Source organism: Meriones unguiculatus, chromosome 6 (assembly GCF_030254825.1).
Source record: "Meriones unguiculatus strain TT.TT164.6M chromosome 6, Bangor_MerUng_6.1, whole genome shotgun sequence".
Classification (NCBI taxonomy): Eukaryota; Metazoa; Chordata; class Mammalia; order Rodentia; family Muridae; genus Meriones; species Meriones unguiculatus.
Window position 1 is genome coordinate 51,392,518 of NC_083354.1, and position 19,699 is coordinate 51,412,216.

Below are 19,699 nucleotides of genomic sequence, written 5' to 3' on the forward strand. Positions count from 1 at the left end.
TTCAACAGGAGGTGTGAGGAAAGTGAACAGCCACTCTGAGAAGAACGAACTTGGATTCACATCTCTCACTGTGCTCAAGAATCAACTGAGGACAGATCAGAGACTTTTTAAAAACCCCAAACTCTGCAGCTGCTTGAGGAAAACATAGGCAATACAGTCAAAGTTGTCGGTCTAGGCAAGAACTTTCTAGACAAGACTCCAACAGCACAGGAAAGTAGCCACAAGAATGAACAACTGGAACCACGTGAAGTTAAAATGTTTCTGCACAGCAAGAGAAAGTATCAGCAGGAGAAACCGCCCACAGAATGGGTGAAATCTGTGCCTGCTCTACCCCAGACCAGTTTGATACCAATCACATGTAAAGAACTGCAAGACTTAAACAAAAACATAAAACTGCTAATTAATGTGCAGGCTAATGAACAGACTAGTCTCGAAAGAAGAAACACAAAAGGCCAGTAATATGTTCAGCATCCTTAGTCATGGGGGAAATGCAAATTAGAATCATTTTGAGATTCCATCTTACCCTAGTCAGAATGGCTATGATCATGGAAACAACAATAAATGCTGGCAAGCATGTGGGATATTGGCCCCCTTATCTGCTTACTGGCAGGTGTGTGCACTAGTGTAAGCACTATGAAATTAAAATTAAGAATAGAAGTAGCATATGAACCAGCCATGCCACTCCTCGGCATAGACCCAAAGGACTCTGTGAACTACCGCAGAGATACTTGCACATCCAGGTTGATCGCTACATTATTCATAGTAGCAAAGAAATGGACCCAGCCTGGACATCTAGTTTATCAACAGCTGTTAAGAAAAAAAATGGAATTATTAAAATTTCGGAAAATGGATGGGACCAGAAAGTATTGAGGTGACCAAGTCTCAGAAAGACAAAACTCACATGTTCTCACCTGAGTGGATACCAATATTTAATGTTTGCATTTATGCAATAAAGGGTGTAAGAATGGGTGTACACCATGGAACAGGAGACCATGAGAAGGGAACAAGAGAGTTAAGAAAGCGGAGTGTGTACAAAGGGCACACATGGCATAAAAGTGGAAAGGAGGGTCCAGGGCTGGGAGCCCACAAGGGAAGGAAGGAAGCGGAAGAACCAGGGGGAGAAACAGCAAAGACAATTTTTAAAACTGCCATGATAAGGCAGAGATGGCTCAGTGGTTAAGAGCACTGGCTGCTCTTCCAAAGGACCCTGGCTCAACTCCCAGCACCCACATGGCAGCTCACAACTAACCAAGGGATCTGACACCCTCACACGGACATACATGCAGGCAGAACACCGATGTGCATAAAATACAAATAAATAAAAAATTGAAATGCCATAACAAAAGCTAATTTTAAAAAGACTTTTAGTTACATTTTGATTTTATTTTCTTATTTTTGCTCTCTCTCTCTCTCTCAGTGTGTGTGTGTGTGTGTGTGTGTGTGTGTGTGTGTGTGTGTGTGTTGTGTAAATGTGTGGAGACAGTAGATAACGTGGGAGAGTTGGCTCTCTATCCCCTAGTTTTAGGGATTGAATTCGGACCATCAGGCTTAGTGGCAGGTGTCTTTACCCACTGTCATCCCCAGCCAGCTCCAAACTTGATTTTTTTTCAGACGCTAATAACAGGAGAACTTAATTTCTCTATTTTTCACAAAAATGTTGAGGGTGGGAGAGAGGGTTCCACAGTAGAGAAGTTACTGGTTATGCAAAGGCCCTGAGTGCAGTTCCCATCCATGTTGGGTGGCCCACAGCTGCTAGTAAGCCCAGCTCTCTTCTGGCCTCCTCAGACATTGCACTCGTGTACACATATTCCACGCGTACATGCAATACATGTACACACATTCCACATGTACACGCACATACGTGTAAACACATTCCACACACGTTCATGATTCAACATCTCTTTTTAAAATGTTGAAAATAATATAGAAAAACACAACTGAGCAATTTGGCAACAAAAGACTTGAATAGCAGTTGTCCTATTAGACAGCGGAGTTTAACACGAGCCTGAAGGCAGGAAAGGACGAGGCATGCTCGGGAGGGTGCCAATTAGATGCATCACGGACAAATGGGTTTCGCAACACAAACCTGAAATGGAAGTTGGCCACTGACATGAGGAAGCAGATGGGCTTGGAAATCCCAGTCTACCCCTCTCTGACAACAGCTGATCAGGCAAAGAGTAAACGCAAGGCAAAGGTGTTAGCCAGACAAAACTAATAGATCACCCTTGGAGCAGCCACAGAAATTAATCGTGTACCAGCTCATAGAAGAATTATCAGTAGCTTCCATCTTGGTTCACACCATAGAGAAATAATAGAACACAGTAATAGGGAGCCATCGAAATCTCAGGCCTATGCATTTAATTTTTATGAGGTTTATTCATTTGATTTCACATGTGAGTATTTTGTCTACACATATCTATGTATACCATGTGTCGTGCTTGGCGCCCAGGGAAGTCAGAAGAGGGCATCAGATTCCCTGGGACTGGAGTTAGGGATGGCTGTGAGCCACTGACTGTTGGAGATCCTAAATGCCCTTGCGTGATGAAAACACATCGATGAAGCCCTTCCCCGGACTCTGACATGTGCTGACCTGAGATCTACCGTAGAGAGTGTTCTATAGAAAGACCGTAGGTGCTTCCCTTGAAGGCCAAACCCCAGGCGGAGTTGCTGGCTCTCTCCCCTGCTGCTTATGCAGTGCAGGCTCTGGCTGATAAGGCAGGGCACGGGAAATGAAGAGAAGGACAGCAAGGAAGAAAGATAAAGATTGTTACTTCGAGGGAGAGAGCCTGCCCTTCTGTGTGTAACTGTAACAATGGCTTGGAGGATGGAATTGGGAGGACTGATTACTTAGCAAGTCTGGGGCATGAGGCCCTGTGTGAAAATAAGGCAAAAAATAAAAAACAATAAATAACCTAGGACAATCCAGGAACAATTAGAAATGTTCACGTCCAGCAAACTTTCGCACAAAGTAAAATAGTTTTGTTTTGGTTTTTTATAACTACGAAACCCACAATGTTGTCTGACAGATGTTCTGTCTGCTGCAGTGGGTTGATCTGGAATCCCCTCCTCTGCCCCCCCAAGCCCTGTGGCAAAGGCTTGGTCTCTATCAGGGTGCATTTGGAAGGTGATGGAGTCCGTTAGGGGTGGGGCTCAGCGGAGGGTGGGTGTCCTCAGGTGGGACACTGGGACTCCATGAGGTGAAACAAAGCTTTTTTTTTTTTTTTTCTTATAAACTGATTATCCCAGGTGTTTTATCACAGTAATGCAAAGCTGACTAACACATTACCACCATCTAAATAAGTTTGGAGAAGGGAGCATCACTCTGCCCCGGGTCAGTTTGAAAAAACATAGTAACTGAGTGTGAACAGGCAAACAAACTAATGGGGTCGAAGTTTGAAGAGGAACAATCCAGATCACAGAGAAAGTGTGTGTCTGTGTGTGTCTATTAAAAAAAAAAAAATCCAGGGAGAGCTAAGATCTAAATACGGAAGCCGCAGATAAAAACTTAGGACAGCCTTGAGAATTTGGCATGGGGAAAGATTTCTTCAAAACACGAGAAAGACCAGTTATGATGGGGAAAGAGGCTGACTGGCCTTTCCACATCAGAGCTTGCTCGTGTCAGCCTTCTCTCTTCTGCTCACTGGGCAAAGAGAATTGGTCCCTGTATGCTGCTCACCAGCGTGAATAGGTGCTGAGATCTGGCTGAGGGAGGCCCCCCTAGGGAGCACGCGCCAAACTGGATGCCCTGGTGGGTTTTTTTCTTAGACGCACTTTCTGTCCTCAGCGAGGGGTTCAAACCATCTGTGGAGGAGCCTCTTGGTTAAAGAGCCTCCAAGGCAGGGCTGGTAAGCTGAGAGAGACCATGGCAACTTGAGGAACGTGGGCCTGATCGTTTTGTCCCTCCCACGCTCTCTTGGGTCACCAGAACACAAGGCGTGGGCTGTTCATCGATACCTCACGGCCCGCCCTAACTGAGCTCTAGAGTCACGGCAGGAGCTTGTTAAAAATAAGTCACACGGCCCCACCCCAGTGCACTCTGATTCAGGCTGTGCCAGGCAGTTTAGAAATCGGCACCTGACCAGCTCCCGCGGGTGGCCAGCTTTGGACCTGCCGAGCTGGCTCGGCCTCCAGGGTCCAGAGGCAGAACAACTCGGTTCCCAAGGACGTAGAACCGCCCGGGCTGAGAATGTGGAAGGATCCACACCCGGACTGTTGCCAGAGCAGGAAGGACGGTGGCTTGGGATGGAGACTGAATGGCCCAGCAAAACAGCAAGGGGCCTGACGGAAGCTGATCCCTCGTGGCCCCTTCGTGTGGTCTCGGTCCCGACCCCGTGCTCAGGTGGACTGTCCTCTACCTGTTTTCTTCAGCCTGAGCACTCCTTGAGAGCAAGACGCCTGCCGTCCTGCCAGCATGCATTTATTCAGTGTTCCCCTGTGTACAGTGTTTGTTAGGACATTCCCGTGCTGGGGGCAGGCTGCCGCAGGGAGCCGCACCTTTCCAGGCTGGTGGGGAGAGGGCTGTCAGAAAGTGTATTGAGTTCTGCAATGGAGAGCCATTAGGCACCCCAGGGGGCATTTCTACTTGGAAACCTGGAAGTGTGGGATGGATAATGACAAATAACAGCAGTTCCAGAGAACAGGGAGGGGTGGGTGACAGGGACTGTTTGACACCCCGGAAATCAGGATGTGTAGGACCTTGGTGGAGAGTTGAACTGAGAGGCCGGGGGCTATCAGAGGAGTGGAGGCAAATCATGTGGAGGTGAGCCTGCATCCTGGGACCCCCACTAGCCCTGCTGGTGGCCCCTTTTTTGGCTCACCAGGGGCAGGAAGAGGGGTTGGGACCTAGCGGAAGTTAAGTTGCCATGTGACAGGGCCTGAGGGTCCTGTGCTGGAGAAAGGGAGGCCTGGGTGGGACTCCTGAGAGTAAAGAAAGAAGAGAGGACAATAGGTACTTCATCTCACACACACGCACCAGTGGCTGTTGAAAATGGTACCCTAAGATGGCTGTCACTGAGTGGTGACATTTCCTGATAAAATGATGAATTTCTTACTGCTTAGCCAAGTTTTGCCTTTGCTGGCATATCTACAGGGTACTGCTTGCCTCCTCGGAATGAATAAACGCGATTTGTGAGGTGCAGATTTGCTTGTTAACCTGAAGGTATCAGTGGTGTATAGAACTCATGCAAAGTAGCAGCCTCAAGAGTCTTCCTCTGCGCCTCAGCATAGCTGGACGGCGAGCAAGGGAAGAGAGAAACTGTGGGGAGCCTTCCTCAGGCCACCACACAGGCCTCGAAGGCACGGTGGTGCTGGCGCTGCTTCTCCCGTGAAATCAAAGCAGGGCTAGGAGAGCAGACTGGGCCTGAGGCGGCAGAGCGAGGAGTCAAGGGCACCCTCGTCACCTAATGCAGAAGCAGGAGCCCACGCACAGGCAAGGGGTGCGGATTCTGCGAGCCGTCTCCAGGGAGCAGGACCAAGGTTCCCAGGACTCCTGCTGGGGGCGGGTGCCCTGGCCTAAATCCCTCCTTTGGGTTTCTCTTTTCTAGATACACTTTCCCGATGTGGAGCGTGTGGAGTGGGCCAATAAGGTAAGGCTGTGGGCGGGGCAGGGTATTGGTGGTCAGGGCAGGCTGCGTTCATTGCAGGCCTGGGCATCTCTGCTCCTTCCAGTAACCACGGGAACTCTACTCACCGTTGGAGTCACTGAGCAACCCTGATGGGAGCGCTGTGCAGACCCAAACCTCAGACTGTACTTCCCTTGCTAAGGAGGGCAGAGAGGCCCCTCCTCTGCCAAGCTTGAGTGACAGGCTCCCCCACTGGTTCATTCACAAAAGGGCTTTCTTCCCTTCGAGTTTTTTTTTCCCCCTTTAGATAAGTTTTAAATTAATATCTGGGCCAAGGAGAAAAGTTAAAAAAAAAAATACACAGAAAATTTATAGAGAAAAGTTCAACCCTTATTTCCTTCCCCTCAAGATCATTATGTAAGTCAAGGAACACACTAGTTAGACACCGCATCTGGATTCCATATGGCTCCCAACGCAGCTACAAAGCCACTGCTGTGCAGCCTTGGGCAATTTGCCCTTTATCTCTGAGCTGGTTTCCTTATCTGTGCAATGGGACTGAATATGAACCGGGCCCAGGCCCTTGCTGAGTACGGGTTCTCTGACACCAGGGGAGGAAAGTAGTTATGACTGGAGGAAGGTCACCTAGCGGAACGCCCCTCGTGCTGGCTAGCTGCTCCATGGCCTGCCTTCTGACCCGTCTGCATCAGGAACCCCGACTTTCCAGATGAGAAGCCTGAGTGCCCCGCCCCCAGCCTAGAGACTCCTGATTCTCAGACTCTCCTTAAGCCTGGGACGAGGCTTGGTCTATAGCAGCACTCCTGGCAGTTGTGACCATCAGGTTGATAGCCCGACATTCTCGGAAGTGTCATGGCCGAGTGTGTCAACAGCTGCCCCAGACCCAGGAAGAATTTAGAGCTTGCTGCTCTAGGAGTGACCTGGGTTCTGTGGTGAACAGCCGTGTCCCTGGCCTCTGGGACACACTCTGCAGAGCCCTTTCTGGGCGTGCCAGCCAGGCCCTGATCACTGCAGAGCCTGCATTCTCACTGAGTGCCGCGTGGCCCTGGAGGCAGCTGTGGAGGTGAACCGCACGTAAGGGGTATGCCGGAAGTGCTGGAGAGCACCGGAAGATGGCCTGGGAGAAGCCTCCGAGAGAGTGGGGGGAGGAGCCCGGGTCCCGTACCTTCAGGCTCTGCCGAGTTACCGGAAGGAGCAGAGTGGAAGGAGGGCCGCCTTCCTATGATAGACCGAAGCCCAAGGCCCCCACTACTTCTGCCCCCCAACCTGTCACTTTACACCTGCAAATGGTCCCTAGTGGTGAAAGGGAAACTGAACTAGTCTGTAGGTCAGTTAAGGATGTTGTGCCTTGCCAGAGCGATAGCCTAGCAGGTAAGGATGTTCCGTTCCCGTGACGTACATCACGGGAAGAACACAGTCCTGTGAGTTGTCCTCTGACCTCCCCGTGAGTGCTGTGGTGCAAAGCGTATGCACACACAGACACACACACATACATACACACTCACTCACTAAATATTGATCGTTGTACAGCTGCATCTGCATGACATCAATTTTTATCAATGAACCAAAATACCATTGTGGGTCCCATGGATTATGATGGAGCTGAGCATTTCCTGCCTACTGTTTCTCTCAGCCATGTCTTTTCTGGGCTTGGCTCTGTTTACAAACACTGCCCACTGTGTCATAGCTGCCTGCAACATTCATTCATCACAAAAACTTGCTGGGCATGTTCACAGCCTAGGAGCTGTAAGCTGTACCAACCAGCTGGGCGTGTAGTAGGCTGGACAGTCTGGGTTTGTGTAAGGACTCAGTATTTACGTAAGGAGAGAGCATGGGTACATGAGGCCCTGGTATCTGAAGGAACTTGGTCCCATCCTTGGCTTTCAGACCAGCCCTGTGACTCATCCTAGGGCAGAAATGGACCAAAGGCTGCCTCTTCTGGCTTCTAGAAATTATACCCACAGGAAACAGTTCATCACTGTTTTTTCCTTAACCTGTTAGTACCTGTTACCCTGCATGTAAGCTGCAATACAGAACGAGCATGTGTTTCGCAGAGACCTAATGGCTTTGTATGACTAAATTAAACAGAAGTGTGTTTCCATGGTATCCTGCACAATGCACCCAAACCTCTTCGTGGCAGTGGGACCTGCTGTTGCCCTGACGTATTTGTAGAACGGATTGATTGATGGGTGGGAGACAGCGTGAGGACTGTGGGCTCCACCCATGGGGCCAGGCTGCAGAGGACCTAGGCTGCTGCGGATCTGCAGCCTGGGGCACAGACCTGACCTCCAAGGGCCTCTGTCCCTATTTGCAGATCATCATGCAGATTTGGCCCTACCTAAGCATGATCATGGAGAACAAGGTTCGGGAGAAGCTGGAGCCCAAGATCCGGGGGAAGAGTGCCCACCTCAGAACCTTCACCTTCACCAAGCTCTACTTTGGGCAGAAGGTTAGTACTCCTCTGTGAGGTCAGCCTGGACCTGCTGGGCGGTCTTTCCCCTGTCTTCTCTTCTTGTTCCCCTCACCACCATCAGTCACCTGGTGATGAAGATCCCGCTGGGCCCCAGAGGGCCATAGCCCCTGCTGTGTTTCCCAGCATGTCAGGCTCAGTGCACAGGCCTCACCTCCTGTCCTCCTGCCCAGCTTTTCAGGTTCCAAGAAACCAAGGCCAGAGAACAGAAAGAAACGGAGGAAAATAGTTCCTTTTTTTTTTTTTTTCTTAGAGAGTTTAGAAACATGCATGAAGGGAGCCAGATCCATACAAAGGTGGACAGGTTGAGCTGGGCATGGTGGGGCACACCTGTAATCCCAGCACTCGGGGAGGCAGAGGCAGGTGGATCATTGGGAGTTCAAGGCCAGCCTGGCCTACAAAGTGAGCCTACAAAGTGAAAGTGAGTCCAGGGCAGCCAAGGTTACATAGAGAAACCCTATCTCTATGAAGAAGAAGAAGAAAAGATGGACCGATTGTAACTGCTGACCTCAGGACCCAGCTGTGATCACCTGTCTGGTGGTTTGTGACAGTGCTACAAAGCAGTTCAGAGTATTAGGAGCTCACACTAGTTCTGTGAAGACTATAGGCATCCCAAAAGAAGTGCTGTCGGAGATGCTTTTGAAGAACTCGGAAGGCAGAGCCACGAGGACTATTGAGCTTAGAGCAGGGCCTGGCCTCCAGGCCACTCCTTTGGCACTGAACCCAAGGAGGTTGACCAGATGTTCTAGCCTTGCAAGTGAATGGCCAGACTCTCCCTCCTGCCTTTTCAAGGCCTTCTGTTCCTGGCCTTGACCATCTCCTCTTTGTCCCTCATCCTCCCATTTTTCCTCCCTCCATTGATTGAGTAGAGTTCTCCCAGGACACATGCTCTCTCCTATGCATTTGTCCTATCTCCTTCTTTTACATCTGCCATTGTCTCTAGCATTCTCTGGGCCTAACATTGTCTCTAGCATTCTCTGTATGTTGCCTAACATACAGAAGAAGGTCTTGGATTCAATTTCAGATACCACAGAAAGTCTCAAATTAAAAATACCAGATGAATTGTAAATAGATATAAGAAAACTAACCACAGACGCGTAAAAACAACCACCACCACCACAAAACTGTTGTGTTCTTAATGAACTCCTGGACATGGCCCTGTCATATTTATGCTCCGTACTCTGACAACCTATTTAAAGGTTACTACATTTTCAGATTTTATTGTGTGCACCTGAACGGGTTTATATGTGCCACATGCGTGCCAGAGGCTCTCAGGAGAGGGGAGGGCAAGAAGAAGGAAAGGGCAGCCACTGTGTAAGTTCTGGAAACCAAACCCTGCTCTCTCCAGCTCCGATAATCCATTTTAAAATGATACTTTCTGTGGCGCGAATAGAAATGTAATGGAATCCTTCCTCCTTGTGAAACTGGTTGAACTTTCCCCCAATAATTTACCATGAAAAATTTCAAACATAAAATTTTTAATGAAGTAACCAGTGAGCAGACTCACCATCATACAGATTAAGCTGGATTTATTATATTTCCGTGCCTCTGTCTCTTATACTCATCTCTCTCTAAAACGTACTGCAAACTGAATAGCAGCAGGTCAGTGAACCTTTCCCCTCAGCGCTTTGACGTGCATGTTGCTGATTCAGGTACAAATGAAATTTAGGTTTTAGTCTTGATTAGTCTTAGCCAGAGTACCCAAGAGAACAGTGAGCAGAGGGGGAGATGGAAACAGAAGGGACTGAACCTTCCGTTCCCCTGTGGGGCCAGCTTCTTCCCATCTGCCACACTCAAGTTAAACCTCAGGAGATGCTGCAACCCTCTCCCTAAGTCCCCTGGGAGAGGTGGGGTGCAGCGAGGCTTTTCCTTATTTGACTCTTCCCAGTCCACAGTCTCTGGGGCTGGGCTGGGGGCATATGAGGCCAAGCTAGAACCCCACTACCCCTTGGCTTCTGCATGGATACTGGCAAGTGGCTGGCTGTGGCAGGAAGGGAAAGCGTGAAGGGGACCCATTGCCCTCCCCTCATCTTTTCCAGTGCCCCAAGGTGAACGGTGTCAAGGCACACACTGACAAAAGCAACCGGAGGAAAGTGACCCTGGACCTGCAGATCTGGTGAGTCCTGATGTCTGGGGGACAGGCTAGGTAGCTCTAGACAGTAGCTTGAAGATAGAGCAGATTGCATGAACATGAACTTGGGGTCTAAAAGCCTTCCTAGGACCACAGCCACCTCTGGTGGTCTTTGTAAAAGGCGGAGTATAGAAGAGTGACTGTCTCCAAATAGCCAACCCTGGTTTACTCTTCAGCTTGAGCCTGGCTTCCTGTAACCCCCTGCAGCTCTGCGCAACACAGCCAGGCAGCAGAGCTTGCTTGCAAGCCACAGTTGGGCTACCTGGAGAGTCGGAGCAGCCTCCTAGGAGCTGGTCTCCATTGTGCTGGGGTGGTGGCCCACCATAAAGTGTCCCTGGCCCCAGGCGCTCTGCCATGAGATCCTCATATGAGTGGTTCAGCCTCTCAGGTGGTGCTTGGCACCGCTGCCACCCTGTTCTGCCTGTCCCCGCTCACCGAGCATGCCTGAGGTCTGTGCCCATGTGTGTCAGTGTGTGAATGCCCACCTCCTCCCTCCCCTTAGTCTCCTTCAGGCCTTAACCTTTGACCTTTGCCCTCAAAGGCACCCATCCTGGGTTCCTCAGGGCTCATCCCCTGATGGTCACCCGTGTGCCCTGTCTCCACCTCCAGCAATAACTAGTAGTGATAGCAGGATGAACCCGGTGACACTGCACCTGTGCCCTCTTGGTCAGGAACCCAGATGTGGCAGAAGGACCACGTGCTTACAAGTCCCTCCTTTTCCTCTCTGGATGCCGTGGGGCTAGGTAGTACCACAAGGCACTGCTTTCATAGACAGAGGTGGGCATATGCCTAAGCCACGGGGTGCAGGAGGCGGGGAGGGGCCGAGAGAGGCTGAGGCCATGGTATGAGTGACACTTTGAGTGACTACTGACCCTTGGTGGCCGGCAAGAAGGGCCGAAGCTGTGTGCTACTGGGCAGGTTTCCTGCTTGCTCCTTCTTCTCCTCCCTTCACTCTCCCTGTTTTAGCTACATCGGGGACTGCGAGATCAGTGTGGAGCTTCAGAAGATCCGAGCAGGCATCAATGGCATCCAGGTGAGTGTGGACACCATGACTGTGGCCCCAGCCCCTGCAGTGGGCTCGGAGAAGTGGAAGCAGCTCACACTGGAACAGGTCGTGAAAGACTCGATGTCACCACGGGCTGGTGACATCATGGGAGCAGCCGTGAAGTCACACAGTCAGCAAGTGGTCCTGGGCTCCCCTAACCCTGCTTGGCCTTGGGGCTCTGGAGCCACTGGTGTGTCAAGTCTCCAGAGGCTTTGGCTGTGTAGGGAAGGGAGGGAGAGCCTTACCTAAGACCCAGGTAGGCTGGGAGGCGGAAACGCTCCTTGTCAGAAGCTGTATCCAGATGTGGGAATCACTTCTGTGCCCCGGCCACCCCAGCTGCCCACAGCGTAGATAGTCCACGGCCTTTGTAGTTAGTTGGTGGCCAGCGGTGGGGTCACAGCTGTGTACAGGCCTCGGAACATAAAGTATGGTCCCTTCAGTGACAGCTGGAGGCCTAGTCAGGTCGTCTTGACAGTGGGGGCGGCATGCGTGATCATGAGGCCCCGAAAGAACTGAGCTGAGTGGCAGGTATGAGAAGAAAGGAGGTTTGGCCCCTCACAGCTCTCTGTGCCCACCAGTTGCAGGGCACCCTACGTATCATTCTAGAGCCCCTGCTGGTGGACAAGCCCTTCGTGGGAGCTGTGACCGTGTTCTTCCTGCAAAAGCCGGTGAGCTCAAAGCCCAGGGACAGGCCTAGTGCTCCCCGTGAGCAGATATTTGGACCTCCCATATTGGCAACAAGCCTGAAAACGGACGTCGCCTCAAACCGCCACAGCTGGACAGCTCTGCCCCAAAGCTAATTTGGTCCCATAAGGCAACCTCAAGGAGTTAGAGTTGGCTCTGCCCGTGATGGGGAAGCTAAGCTGAAAGAGGGTCACCAGCTCTCCAAAGCGGAGCCGAGACAAACGTGGGCCAGCCTGGCTGGGTAGCACAGCCCCTTTCAGTGGTGGGCCTGGCAACGAAGGCCTGGAATCCTGTAGTTTCTCTCTACTGTGCTGTTCAAACAATAATCAGAAGCATCTTAGGAGAGGAATGGGTTAATTCGAGCATTCAGTCCCTCATCCAGGGAAGTCGGGGCAGGAATTCAAGCAGATACTTAAAGCAGAAACCACAGAGGAAAACTGCTTGCTTGCTTTCTTATTCAGCCCAAGACCACCTCCTGCTCAGGGAACAGTGTCACCCACGGTGGGCCGGGGCCTTCTATGTCAATTAACAATCAAGACACGCCCCTACCACCTCACCCATAGGCCAGTATGATCTGGGCAACCGCTCAAATGAGGCCTCTCCGCTGGCTCTTCGTGTGTCCAGGTGACAACTAAAGCCAGCTAGGACACTCCTCCGTATCCCAGGACAGGTTTGGCAGGCTGAGAGACCTCTTCCCTACCTCACTCAGCATGTGGGGTTCTCCCTTGAGGGGGTGTGAGGAGTTGGGGAGAAGGTATGAGGAGGGTAGCCCTGGGCTCCCAGATCCTCGAGCCTAACAGCCTCCTTTTGCCCTGCAGCACTTGCAGATCAACTGGACAGGCTTGACCAACCTGCTGGACATGCCGGGTATCAAGTGAGTGCCTGGGGTGCAGGGGCCTGTCTGGAATCCTAACAGTGCGTGCGATGAGCTGAAGAGGCTGGATCCTCCCTACACTCCGCATGAGAAGTGGGAAAGGGGGCAAGCACAGGGCACGTGTGTGTGTGTGCATGCATGCGCTCATGTGTGGTTAGAGGAGGCTAACCTGTGGATGAGTGCAAACAGAACCGTAAGAGCTTTGCGGGGCCAGGTTTTTCCATCGCAAAGTCCCCAGACAGAGCCCATGCACACGCACACCGTGGTTATGTGTGTCATTGCTCTTCTTCACCCTTTCCTACCCCCAGTGTACTGGGAGGCCCGGTGGCCTCTGTAACCACGGGTAACATGCACAGGTGATACACCCACCACTCCCTTCATGTCTAGTCATGGCACAGCCATTAGCAGCCTTGTGTTACGTCACTGAGGGCAAGGGAGTAGGGACATCCATAGAGTCAGGGCAGCTAGGGAATATGAATGGGAATCTTGACCCAGGTCCTAAGACCTGTTCTTAAGGTGCTCTTTGTTGCCTGGAAATAAAGCAGGGCCATGTGTGTGTGGTGTGTGTGTGTGTGTGTGTGTGGTGGGGTGTTGTAAGCAGGATGCTGCTCTATGTCTAGGTGTCGGTATGTCTAGGTGTCAGAAAGTATATGCACTTCACACCCAGCATCTGGGCAGGCGGAGTTCAGTGTTGCCTCTGGTGGAGCATTCTGCCAAGCCGGAGCCTCGGTGTCAAGCGCTGAGGATGGGTAGAGGAGCAGGTGGAATGGGGAGGCAATGCCACCCCTCCACAGCTTCATGGCTGTTTCAGTGACGTATCAGACAGCCTGCTGGAGGACCTCATCGCTGCCCACCTGGTGCTGCCCAACCGTGTGACTGTGCCCGTAAAGAAGGGGATGGATGTGACCAACCTGCGCTTCCCTATGCCCTGCGTGAGTACTGGGAGCTGGCTCAGCGCATCGGGCCAGCGAGGATGGATGCTGGCCGGCTCTACTTTTTTTTTTAGGACACAGCAACCCATTTCACAGGGTGCCACTGAACCTAGGGTGGGTATGTAACTTTCCCAAAGTCACCATCTGGGAAGATATGTCCCCAGTATAGCTGGAAGTTGGCAGTGCATGACAGCTGAGGTCCCCTTCCTCCCTAGGAAGGCTCCTTTGACTGTTCAGTGGTGGAAAGGACCTTTGCATCTACAGAGAAGGAAGGTTCTTGGTTAAACCCGGACTGAGAATTCTTTGGGTTCTAAGCCCATTTTCACCAACTTCCTGGGGCCCGCTCATGAGGCCCCTGGAGATTTCCCTGTGGCTACCCTACAAAAAGTAGCACTTGCTAACTCACTGCAGTTAGGGGCTCTGGAAGAGAAAAACATACGTGTCACCATCTGCTGGGTGAAAAGCCTTAGGCTTCCCGCTAATGCTCAGCCCGATACATACCCCAGTGCACACACCAAGCTCAGGGACAAGAGCTGACTAGGCAGGGAGCACGGATGTCCCAAGTCTTCCCATGGTCGCTCCGTGGCTTTCAGCCACATGACATAGGCAGCAGGACCATAACAACCTAAACATCACCTTGCCCATGGGAGAATTCCTAAAAGCATTTTATCCTCTGAGCATGCTCCCTCGGGAACATCCTGACGACTTGGCACACTTAAACCTCTTTGGGGGCAGCTTCTGTGTGAATAGTCACATTGATTTCCTTCTGTCCGCTGTTTTCAAGTTTCACTGTTTATTCTTTTTTGTACAATTACATAAAGGCCAATACCAGCACTTTATCTTAAGGAGCGTGACTACCTCTTGCTCCTTTTTCTCAATCCCCACACCCCAAGTAACATTTTTTCCACTGTGTTTGAGCGTTAGTAAATGTGAACACACATGGCCACATGTGTGCATCTCTGTTTATGGTCATAGTCCCCATTTCTTTTGATTTTTAGGCTTTTGATTAGTTCTTTGAGAATTCCATGCAGTGTATTTTGGAGAGGGACACAAAGGCCATGAAGGGCCACTCCTAGCTGAGAAGCTACTGGCAACTGATCCCTGCTAGGAGAAGAATGAACTCACCAGGGGTTTTAACCTTAAAGGGAACTGACGTTCCCCCTCCCTGGAATTTTGTCTGGCCTGAGCTTGCACGGGCCTTGTGTGTGCTGTCACAACTACTGGGTTCATCTACGCAGCTTGTAACCTTGTAGTCATCCACCCCCTCCAACTCTCACAGCTTCCCGCTTCCTCTTCCACAACGATCCCTGAGGTTTGGGAGGAGGGCTTGTGACGTAGATAACCCACTTAGGGCTGCACAGGCTAGCCTCTCATTGTCTGCACCCAGCCAGGTTGTGTTAATCACCATCTACTGCACAAAGCTGCTTCTCTGATGAGGGCTGAGAGATGCACTAACGCGTGGGTATAACAAAAAGTCATTGGGAGTCAGTTTAATACTATATTAGCAAAATGGTGGTATATCCCCCCCCCCCCGGGGTCATGGCCTGTCTAGCTATAGATTCTTGAAGCCAATCATAGTCCCAGGTATGGATTTCATCCTGTGGCGTGAGCCTTCAGTCAGAAAGTGGTTGTTTACTCCCAGGATATCTGTGCCACTAGTGAACATGTATTGCCAGGCCAGTCGTTATAGTAGCTTCCAGGGTTTACAGCTGGGCAAGACTGATTACTTTTCTCCTCTGGTAGCACTCATAGCACCATGAAAGTCAGGCAGTAGAGAATGAAGCTTCCAGGTCAGGACCAGCCTGATTTCTCCATGTTCTATGACTCAGGAATCTGGTATCTTCAACAGGGTCTTATCAAATTCTGGAGGGTAACCAAGAGTGTTGACAATAGCCTGTAATTTGGGGGGGGAGGGGGCGCGGTCTGTGAGGCCAACGATTGCAATAGAGGTAACCCATTCCTGGCACTTGGATTTTTGTCAGCCTGTGAAGTCTAGCAGGGGCATTGCCACCCTTCTGTTATAAGGTAATTCCATCACACACACAATCTGTGTGTTTTTGGAAGCCTCTACAATAGAAAAGGCCTTACGTGTTACTTATCACAGATGTTAGCATATTATTTCCCTTCCTTGCTCTTCTTGCTAACTTTGTCACAGAACCATGCTGCCACAGTACAGATAGAGGCTTCCACATTCCTGCTGCTGGCTGCAGAGTGTTGCATTGTGGAAGGTACTGTCACTGCACCGCCAGCTCTGTTGATGGATAGTGACGTTGTGTCTGGACTTCTGCTGCTACAAGCAATAGTGCAATGAGCAGCCCATGGCAAAGTCTTTTTTTATCTTTTTGCCACTGCGCCATGGATAGATTCCCCAAAGTCATTTCGTAGATCAAAGAAAACGTGTATGCATTTACTGATATTTGAAAAAGCAATGCTCTAGGAAAGAGGCATACCCTAAGATCAATGAATTGTGACTTTCCAAGTTCAGGAGTGTGTGGGGAAAGGGTCTTCCCCGCAGTGAGTGATACAGAAGGAGGCATTTATGCATACAGGGACCTACTGTCAGTCAGGCAGGCCCACAGCATGCTGCCTGGAGAATCTCTAGCACTCAGTTGATGTACAAGTTGCACAGTGGTGCTGTAGCAAGGCTAAGAACCATCCTCAGCTGATCCAGCTGTAACTGTCACGTCTGGGGAAGAGTGTGTGTGGGAAGGCCAGGGTACTGGGCCCTCCCACACCAGGCGCTGTGTGGCCCTGGCTAGGTCACTGGCTGCCATCTCTCTCCAGACCACATGGAAGGGGGCAGCAGTGATCCCTGCTGCCTTCGGCCCTGGAATCCCGGACTTAAGGCATATCAAGAAGGCAGGTGTGACCTGGGGCCTGGGTTGTTTCTCAGGGTGTGATCAGAGTCCATTTGCTGGAGGCTGAGAAGCTGGTCCAGAAGGACAATTTCCTGGGGCTCGGAGGCAAGTCAGACCCCTACGCCAAAGTGAGCATTGGCTTGCAGCATTGCCGGAGTAGGACCATCTACAAGAACCTGAACCCCATCTGGAATGAAGTGTTTGAGGTGAGGTTCACCGCATAGGCAGTTACGTCCACAGCTTCAGCCTTCCCCGTTGCTGGGGGGTAGGGGTGGGTCCCACAGCCTACCAGTCACGGGTTTCAGGGCCACTTCCTCAAGGCCCCCTTCCTTAGAACATCATCTACACGCTCTGTGACATCTGGTCCCAGGCAATGAAAGCAGGTGAGGAAAGGGCAGCTTAGTTTCCCAGTGTCCCACAGCCCCCAGGTGAGGAGAATGTGACAGCCCAAGACAGGGCAGGTAGCAACCAGCGTCCTCTGGGCACCGTGCTAAGGAGTGCTTGTGTTGTCTCTGGTTACCCACAGGGGAGGGGTATCGCTTCCTTATAGACAGGGCCCTCAGCTGGGCTTTGGCAGTCTGTGGGTTGCAGGGTCTGATTCAGCAGTCAAGACCTGCTGGGCGAGATGCTTCTCTGTCCTTGCAGTTCATGGTGTATGAAGTGCCTGGGCAGGACCTGGAGGTGGACCTGTATGACGAGGACACTGACAAGGATGACTTCCTGGGCAGGTGAGGAGTGGGGATGAGGGCTTTGGAGCATCTTCTCTGCTTGGGCTACAAGGTTGGGCCTTGGAGCATTTACAAGGCACAGGCCCTCACTGCTTAGTGACCTTCAGCCCCCTATGGCCACTGTGGGAAAAGTGATGGTACCAGGCCATCTGCCCCGGCATTCTATAGTCCTGTTAGAAACCTCCCCAGGGGTCTCTAGCCCTGGCATGGGATCTGGAGGAGAGCGGAAGTACAGAGAGGACCCAGGGCTCATGTCCCCGCTGAGAATCTACCCAGAGTCCCATTTAGAACCGGGAGCAAAGTGACATGATGAGTAGGTGCTCAACTCCAAGGAACCTTGGTCATTTCCCCATGTGCTGAAGCCCAGAACTCAAGGCTATAGATGGATTGACGTGACCCCTGTGGGGCTGGTCAGCACAATCTCAAGACTTAATTAGTCTAGACAGGTTCCGCCTCCAGGAACTACCTATAAAGACACTAGGTTTTTACTCTGATTACTGCCAAAATCTCTGTGGCCTCATAACACCCTCCCACGGAAGGCACTAGCCAAACATTTGAAAAATCTACCTTTCCGTACAAAAACTTTGATGCAGAGCTTATGTAAGTGACTGGGGTCATCACCGTGTTCTAACAAGGAGGGAAGGAGAGCCACAGTGCAGCTGGATCCAGCCCCCCAGAAGAGGACCGAGGGTGCACTTGTGCCTGTGAGCAGAGGGGTGACATGGAGCAGGAGACAGGAGGAATAGCTTTCACATTGCATGCCCCTGCAGTGTGCAGCTCGTTTCCCTGACTGTGGAGCTGTAACAAGCACAAACATGACCACATAAACGGAAGACACAGCGCAGTGCCAGGTGCTGCTGCTGCCGCTCATTTCTAGTTTCTCGGGGGCGAGACTGCAGTTTGTGTAGTGCCGCAGTGGGAAGTGAGGTTTGTGGTACTTGCCTTCCAGGGCTGAGTTCAGGTACATGCAGGAGGCATGCACACTCTGAGTCACACGGGAACTGCATCCTCCCTCTGGCTGGCAGGACCTGCAGGTTGGGGTTTGGCTTGTGATAGGCTAGGGGAACATTGTGATGTGGGACCTCCTGGCTTTCTCACACTCGTCATCTGTTGTTGCCACCTACGTGGCACTGGCACCAGTTATTGCTGCTTTCCGGGCACTGGTACCAGTTTTCAAGTCACAGGGGCATCTGACTGTTAAAGTGCCTCTGGCATTTAGAGGGCACAGGTCCAGCCAGGAAGCCAAATTCCTGTGATGCATGAGCAATTTTGCACAATGAAGAATTACCCCACTAAAAGCCAACAGCAGCATTGTTGAAAAAGCCCAGAGGTGATGTATCCAGACCTCCTCTTGTCCCCTCTGGGGCCAGGAGCCACTTCCTCCCCACAGCGTAGGTCTGATGGAGCAATTCTGGGGGTTAGTCAGCTCTTCCTTCTCTTGAGCTGCAGTTGGTCTCCCATAGTTTACCTGGGATGACTAAGACCACTGTCCCAGTGGCCACATTCAGTCATCTGAGAACAGTCCAGTGTGGGCCCCAGAGCCGTCTCTGCCACCGTTGTGCTCACTCTCTCTCTCTCTCTGTCTGTCTTCCAGCCTGCAGATCTGCCTCGGCGATGTCATGACGAACAGAGTGGTGGATGAGGTAGATGTGGTACACCCAGGCCCCGGGGTTTCTAGCAACACCCTTTTCAGTGCATGGCTCTAGCAGGTCACTTCAGCCATCTGGTCCTTTCCAACAGGTCCCCTCTGTGCTGGGCTGCCCACATGCCCATTCTCAGGGACAAGAGTTGGTTGAGGCCCACATGGCTCCAGGGAGCCCGCTATGGTTGGAGTTAGAGGTTTCCTTGGAGAAATATCCAGCAAATAAGGAAACTCAGCAATGGAGTCACAGTATAGAGGAACATAGGCTGGACCTGGGTTTTACTGTCCCGAAGTGTAGGACTTTTCTCCCCACATCTGCCAGTCCCACTGTGCTGTGCCCTCTTTGGGTTGGCTAACCTTTCCCCTAGTCTCAAGACTAAGCAGCCCCCAAATCATCGGTAGCACACCTCTGCCCCTGAGCTTTCCTTTCCTTCTCTGGACCCACAGTGGTTTGTCCTGAATGACACAACCAGCGGGAGGCTGCACCTGCGGCTGGAGTGGCTTTCCCTGCTCACTGACCAGGAAGCGCTGATGGAGGTGAGAGGGAGGGTTGTTGGGGTGAGGGTGGGGGACACTGGTTTCTACCTAATGTGTGCAAGTGGAGGAGAAGAGGAAGAGAGTCCATTTCTGCATGATGGTTCAAATAACGACAGGAAAGGAGATAAGCCCACTCCTACCTGCTGTGTTCACATAGAGGCACAGAAGGGAGAAGCCGCCATTTGCTGCTGTCTCCCAGAGAACGTGTCACTCAGACGCTTC

The 19,699-nt window shown here is 51.4% G+C and overlaps 1 protein-coding gene across 1 annotated transcript in view; it reads left to right on the forward strand.

Moving 5' to 3' along the window:
- Positions 1-19,699, forward strand: part of Esyt3 (extended synaptotagmin 3) — a 42,888-nt gene that overhangs the window by 12,977 nt on the left and 10,212 nt on the right. The window contains exons 2-12 of the mRNA XM_021636621.2: positions 5,544-5,585; positions 7,891-8,025; positions 10,086-10,162; positions 11,144-11,210; positions 11,801-11,890; positions 12,725-12,780; positions 13,592-13,712; positions 16,606-16,776; positions 17,216-17,298; positions 18,893-18,941; positions 19,388-19,477. Coding sequence (XP_021492296.2) covers positions 5,544-5,585; positions 7,891-8,025; positions 10,086-10,162; positions 11,144-11,210; positions 11,801-11,890; positions 12,725-12,780; positions 13,592-13,712; positions 16,606-16,776; positions 17,216-17,298; positions 18,893-18,941; positions 19,388-19,477 — 981 coding nt within the window. The remainder of the gene's footprint in view (positions 1-5,543; positions 5,586-7,890; positions 8,026-10,085; positions 10,163-11,143; positions 11,211-11,800; positions 11,891-12,724; positions 12,781-13,591; positions 13,713-16,605; positions 16,777-17,215; positions 17,299-18,892; positions 18,942-19,387; positions 19,478-19,699) is intronic.